At 39.9% G+C, this 7,145-nt stretch overlaps 1 protein-coding gene across 2 annotated transcripts in view; it reads left to right on the forward strand.

Moving 5' to 3' along the window:
* The window catches only part of lcor (ligand dependent nuclear receptor corepressor), a 76,884-nt gene that overhangs the window by 56,503 nt on the left and 13,236 nt on the right, over positions 1-7,145 (forward strand). For both annotated transcript variants that reach the window (XM_034900881.1, XM_034900891.1), the window contains exons 4-5: positions 1,170-1,284; positions 6,220-6,696. In XM_034900881.1, the coding sequence (XP_034756772.1) occupies positions 1,170-1,284; positions 6,220-6,696 (592 nt within the window). The remainder of the gene's footprint in view (positions 1-1,169; positions 1,285-6,219; positions 6,697-7,145) is intronic.

Genomic DNA, 7,145 nt, shown 5'->3' on the forward strand with positions numbered 1-7,145 from the left:
ATATATATATATATATATATGCACAACCAAGATCCTACATGCAATAATTACAGATGAGACTCAAACAGAAGAAAAAAATCGAAATCAATCAACAGAATAAAATCAATTAAACAAAGCCCGGCTGGGATTTCCTGAGATCTTTTGGGCTGCATTGTCTGACTCGTCAATAAATATGTTAACAACTCACTGTGTGCTAGTCATAATAAGGCAACTAATGAGAGCATTTGCTGCCGTAATTTTATTCCACTTCTCACTCAATACTATCTTTTATTCATCTATCAGGGCTTGAAAGCTCTCTCTGCCGCACTGTTATTGCCCTCTGTTGTTTGTGAAATGCCAAAGGAGCTTCAGTGGGAGGGAATTATTGATTCATTGATCTGAAGCCATACAAACTGCCAGCAGATATGGAGAGACAGTTGATGGGGGTAAAATAAAGAGAGAATGGACAAGTTAAAGCTTTTTAAAAACACACTTTCATCTCAGTTTGTAGCTTAGTCTCTTGGCAAACAGACACATATACACCTAAATATCCTGTTTAGTGTTGTAAAGATGGCGACACACACTAAGAGTGGTGTTCACCCCTGAAAACAGAGAAGCTGAATTCATATTTTCTCTTGGCGTCTGTTTCTTTCACAATAACCTCTCATTGGTGGAGCAGTCTCGTCAGGCTTAAATATCCTTAGGAAGCTGTTTGATTGGCTGTCAGCTTGAAAAGGCCCACGTGACACTTGCCACCACGTCTCCTGGTAGTGTCTGTAAATAATAAAAAGTATCACTATGTGCACCTATGGTTGGATCAGAACAATTTCAAGTCAAAGGTTGGAGAGGCCTGCATGTAGCTGCAGCTGAAGCGCATCTTCTGTTGGCTCACGGAGCAGAACATCTACAACTGGACGTGGTTATATAATCTCAATAAGAAACAACTACTGATGGCACATTTGATATAATCACGTGTGAGAGGCTTCTTTCCCGTTAGAAGGATTTCTGAGCTGTGAGTAGTGACGTTTAGAGCCCACATAATGAGAAAGAGCTGGAGCTTTTTAATGTGCAAATCTATTTGTTTTCTATGTTCTGCATGTCCTTTTTTATTGTTTCTTATGGGTTTGTTTTTTTGACAGAACTGCCCTTTACTCACTTGTCTGTCTCTGTGTGTTTGTTTGTCTGTGTAGGACGGGCACAGCGTAGAGAAGGTTGGAGGCAGCCAGGTGCTGTCGGAGCAGTCTCGGATCAGCCGGCTGGAGAGACAGGCCCAAGACTTCCTCAATGCTGTGTTCCACAGAAAAGGTGACACACACACACACACACACACACACACACACACACACACACACCTCATCAGTCATTTTATCATTTTAGAATTTCCAGAGGTGTATTTCAGACAAGTTAATTGAGAAAATGTGGTTAATTCCCAGGGGAAATCAATTAATATAGGAGAATTAAAAAAAAGAGATTGCTAAAAGGCAATATAATACCAGAGTGTATTATATGGTTCAGACATTTCTTGAATTTAATTATTTGCCATCCGGACCGGAGTTGAAGCCCGACCATTTACAGATCTTTTGTTAAGAAAGTGTCTAGGATTTGAAAGTATTTAGTTTTTTTCCTATCCAAAATCAAACAGCGTTCATGACAAATGTTATTGTGCATGCTAACTATGTAGCATGCACATGTTAGGACACTTATTTAGGGAGGACACAAGTCTCAATTGGAGAATGATGTGTGAAGTCGTGTGTCATCTGCAGTTTTGATTAAAAAAAGGGACCAGGGATCGATCCCTGAGGGACACCGAATGTTACGTTTTGAAAGTTTTACAATTGGAACAAAGACATTTTTGCCCTCCAGGTAGACCCTAAATTGGTTAAGATCTGTTCCAGAGAGGCCGACCCACTTTTTCAAACTGTACAAAACCCTGCCATCGTTACCGCAAGAAGCCATGTGGGAAATTCTGTAAAAGGTTATTTGACATGGTAGAGAGCTGAGGACAAAGAAACTAGTGCTGAATTTGAAAGAGTGGAGATTTTCAAAATAGAGGAAGTGATAGCGTGTTTCGCCACATTGGCTGACTGTGCACTCATCCTAAGTAGAAATAACACAATAACAGATATTACACAAATACCTGGGCACAGCTAAAGCTATATTAAAGACAAAAGTGTGTATTAAATAACCAAAGTGCTAATCATAGTCAGGCTGAGCCCTAATCAGTATTTTAAAAGGTATCATAGAGCCTATAGGCTGACTGGGGGCCAAAAATGAGTTCCCTGTAGGTCTAACTATAATTAGTCACATGAGGATTAGGACTACCTTAACATTGAGATTCAAATATGAAACTGTTTTACCTTTAGGCCGTTTAGCAGACATTTCCATAAACTCTGACATTGTTTTGAGTGTTTTAGTGTTTAATTTAACTATTAACTTTAATTTGATCATTTTGTAGTTTGTAGTTTGTGTTGCTGTTGAACTGAATTGAATTTTTCAGGGGGACGCTTCTGTTATTTATAATTTGCTGATGTAATAGATGCAAAGACTTACAAGTAATAGTTACTATAAAACAACACAGACTAGAGATTTCTGAGTTGACAAAACTGCTCAGTGAATTTATTACTAAAAGAAATTTGAGTCCTAGTTTCACATTCACACGTGATGGATGACAGGCTTTAACTGTCAGCTTTGGAGCAGCACCCTATCAAAGGTTTTGCTGAGTTGACATATTAATCCCTTCAAAACCGGGAGTGTATCATGTTCTGTCTTGTGGCAGGCAGCCATCATGTAATAGAGGAGCGCTGGGCCTGGTGGACGGAAGCTCGTGTTGTGTTTTTTCCGAGCTGGAGGGAGGAAGGAAGCAGATGTGTGACCAATCAATGGCTGGCCCTAATCAATCTGACTTCACTTAGACAGGCAAAGCTACCTGTGGAGCTGCCATATACACATACAAATAAACAGTCACACAGGCATACTGTAAGCAGGGTGAGACACACACATTGTAAATGTGCTGTTGTTTGACCACCTAAACCTAAAGACGTTTAACTAAAACTATACTGTGTAATCAGCTGTATTAAAAAGCTAAAAAAATGAACAAAGATGTAGTTAAAGCAGACATGTTTTTTGCTATAATGCAATACTACCATGTTTGTTAATGTTGCCCTGTCTGGTGCAAGTTGCTTTCAATTATTCAACTATTCAACTAACTTCCTAAGAGGTAAGGTAAATAGGCATCTAGCAACATTTACAACTTGTTAACATTTGCAATTCCAGTGAACAGTTTGCCTACATGCTGCTTTCTCATGCTGACAGAAAGCAGTACAAACATTACGTACCTTCTCAGGAAGCTTCCTCTCTCAGGGTGGAATCACTTTTGCTTTGTTGTAATGGGGACGAGATGTCCTGTGTACCTTTCCAAAGACCCGCAGTGTCATTTCCTAGCAGGCACAGCATGCATATTCAGTGTACGCTGGGGTTTCCCCAGGAGATTTCCCAAGGTGGCAGCATGAAGCCTGCACCTGTCCAAATGAAAGGCACATTTCCAGCAAAACTTCTTCCTGTTGTTTTAGGATTTAAAGCTTGTATTATTGCCGCAGAGTGGGTAACAAGCCACACCGTGTATTCCTATAAGAACTTAGGGAATTTGAATTGTGCGAACATATTGAGTCTTTGTTACAACACAACAGAACGTCAAGCTCTTTTAATGCCATGTCAACAAGGTTCATTTCAGTGGCAGGGATTACACATTGTGAACAAGGGATTAAGCAACAAATGGTGACAACACCTGCATACAGGTCTGTGGCACAGCTACACAGTCCTCTGTTGGTTGATATAAAGACAGTTTTATGATACATCGGAGCTAAAACACAACTGAAATAAAAGCTTACATATGTCAAACACTGGAATAATTGGAATAACAACAGTTTATATTTTTCTTACTTCCTTCAACTGACTGCATAGTAAATTGAATAGTAAACTGATTTTATCCCCCGAAAAGTACAATCAATTGTTGTTTTTTTATGTAAATTTCTGACATGTGCCTGAATACTAATAAAATATATACTTGTGTTATATTTTATTGAAATATCAACTAAATTGGCTTATTAGGAGCGCTGTCTTCACAACATCTCATACAGGCTTTAAATTAATGTTTTCTTGCCATGTTTGGCTCCAGTTTTTTCTTCATGAGACATGTCTGACATTTCCCATGTTCACTGTCGCGCCAGTTTTAATTATCAGTGAAACACTTTGTAATGTTGTTTTGATAACATTGTTTATTTTCACAGTGCTTAATATAATGATCAGAACCGACCTAATGGTGTTTTTACTGTAGGCACGTGAAGCAATAGAAGGAATAACATCCAAGATCTGCTGTTTTGATGATAGTGGTTATCACTTTTAGAAATAGAAGACAAGTCAACAAGGATAAGATAAATAGTAAATTATATGAGATTTTATGCGGTCTTCAGCCCACACTTTGCAGAGCCTCAGGCCTCAGGATGTTTTGTTGGACCTTAAGAATAAAAAGTTCTAATGTACGAGTAGCATGGATAATCTGTGGATTTGCAGTCTTTTTTAATTACTTTGGCTCCCTAATGTTAATAATATAATAATGAATGGAATAGAGCGCTTTTGACAGACTCAAAGTTGCTTGAGCACATACGTACTGGTACATACATAAGTTGGAGCACATGCTGTGATAAATGGCAATCAAGCTATATAGAAATAACTGAAGAAACGGTGCAGTTTAAAAAAAAAACAGGAATCATGCTGAGAAAGCCGAAGTGTAAGGCATGCAGGTACCTGCTGTACACAGATGTTACGGTGCCTTAACAAGGCTCAATAGGGAGGATTAATTGAGGTACACTACTGGTCAGAAGTTTGGGGGTCACTTATACATTTCCATACCGCTCCATTATAGACAGAAAACCGTCTGATCAGGGTGGGTGGATGATCTTTAATGCAATATCTACATTAACCAATTGTCAGCAACCCTTCATCCAATGATCCAAAGGCTCATTCTGTTGACTAATCTGATATAATTTTAAAAAACGTACTGAGAAAACATTAGAGATCCCTTTTGCAGTTATGTAAGCACATAATGTAATCTTAAAACTGCTGCCGTGGTTAAAAACGAGCAATGCAACTTATCTGAGCTGGTGTTCTGTCTCTAATGGAGTGCAATGGAAGTTTAGTTATATATAAAGTGCAGAATGTATGTGATTTTTGCATTATTTCAGCATATCTTCAGGATTAGATTTTTTGGGATAATGTATTGATGAAGGAAGATTTAAGGTTTGCCTCTATGGCCGGCATGAAAAGTATCCAAATAGTAAAGCTGCTGGTTGTAAAGAGATAAGTGCAGTTGACTTATCTGGGCCAGATTAATGCGTTTTTTCTCAATGTGTAGTAACTGATGAGATCAATGAACAGGGTTTTGATGTGGGTTTGTTTAGTAGTAGGGAATAAGGAGAAGTTAGGATATAGTGTGTAGACCTTGAGGGGTCCCCTGCTACTTGTTGCACTTGGAAATTCTTATTTTATTTATACTGTGCACTTTACTGTAATGGATAGATGATTTAGAAATGGTAAATTTGTAAAACACATCTATCCATTAACACATCTATCTGATTAATGATAAATCAGGAATGCAAGAGGATAATCAAATGATATACTTTTCTTTATACGTGCAGTGCGGCACTAAGGATGTTTTGTTGTTCTTTTACAGCTTGGACAAAGTTTAATATCAAAAACTTCACATTCTCTTTACTAACTGTAATGTATGAAAGTTGTTGGCGATAAATCTTTTGTCGATCGACTGATTTAATACGTGTTGTTCAGCTCTATTCTGGTGGACACAATAGTTCAAGAACAAATCATGGCTGAACCATCCTGCATAAATTTATCTGAAAAACAATTTCAAGTCGTTACTAAGTGCCTAATGTAAAGGTGAATACTAGAGAGAATCCTGGGTAAATTTAGGGAGAAGGTAAGAAAGCTCCAGCTGAGGGATGGCATGCAAAATGATCTGCGTACAGCAGATTATTTTGATATCCTTGTGCTTTTATTATGGTCAATGGACAGGATTAAGCACTGCTTCCAAGTGATTTTTGGATTATTTTACCATAGCATCAGGATTAAATTTCCAGGAAATGGGATAAATAAACATGGTAACGACTGAAAGAATTCCTGGAGGACGGCATGCTGACATGTTTGTTTCTCTGTGTTGTTTCTCTCTAGACCTCCCAAGTTTCTCAGAACCTCACATTCCTCTAGTGGCTCGTGAGATCATGCAGCGAATGATCCGCCAGTTCGCTGCCGAATATACCTCAAAAACTACTCAGGACGACTTGCCCCCGCCCAACGGCACCATGAAGGACCAAAGCCTGTCGAGAGCGGCGTCTCTGGTCGTGGCCCCATGCTCCCTGCATGGGCCCCCTCCCGTGCCGAGCTCCCCTCAATCGTCTGCCTCCTCCTCCCCGCCCCCAACCCCGGGATCTGGCCTCAGCCCCACCTCAGCCGCCGCTGCTGCCTCAGCACCCGCCTGCACCCAGAGCAGCAACGGCACGGGGGCCAGTAACGGTGGAAGAGGAGGAGGTACGGCTGCTGCCTCTGCACAGAATCCCGTCCTCAGCAAGCTTCTCATGGCCGACCAGGACAGCCCGCTGGACCTCTCCGTCAAAAAGAACGAGGCGGACCCGGAGCCCAGCCAGCAGGGTGAGAGAAACCACACCCATATACGCGTGTTTGTCAACTATAAGGACATTGTGTTGATTTTCATTAATTCATCACCCCAGTATTAAGGATTAATTAATCTGGTTCAGGTCCAGATTGTGTCTGAAAAGTTATTTTTCTGGATTTAGACTATAATTTTTCTGCATTTTTCTGTTCTTTTTATGTTGATGTTCATATTTCTCTTTTTGACAGCAAGCATTTGTAGTTTGGGTCACACATCATATGATAAAACTACTTTTCACAAAATGTTCCATCACCTTGGCAACAGACATGATGACCGCACTCACAAACACACCTTACACACATCCAGACTCACAGTAAACACATTAGGCTCATGCACAGATCGCTGAAACGCCATCGGGGTTTGGATTGAGACTTTGCAGCTCTATGCTGAGCTTTAACATCTGACTCAGGGTTCAGTTTACTTTTAA

This window comes from Etheostoma cragini, chromosome 2, assembly GCF_013103735.1.
Source record: "Etheostoma cragini isolate CJK2018 chromosome 2, CSU_Ecrag_1.0, whole genome shotgun sequence".
NCBI classification, from domain to species: domain Eukaryota; kingdom Metazoa; phylum Chordata; class Actinopteri; order Perciformes; family Percidae; genus Etheostoma; species Etheostoma cragini.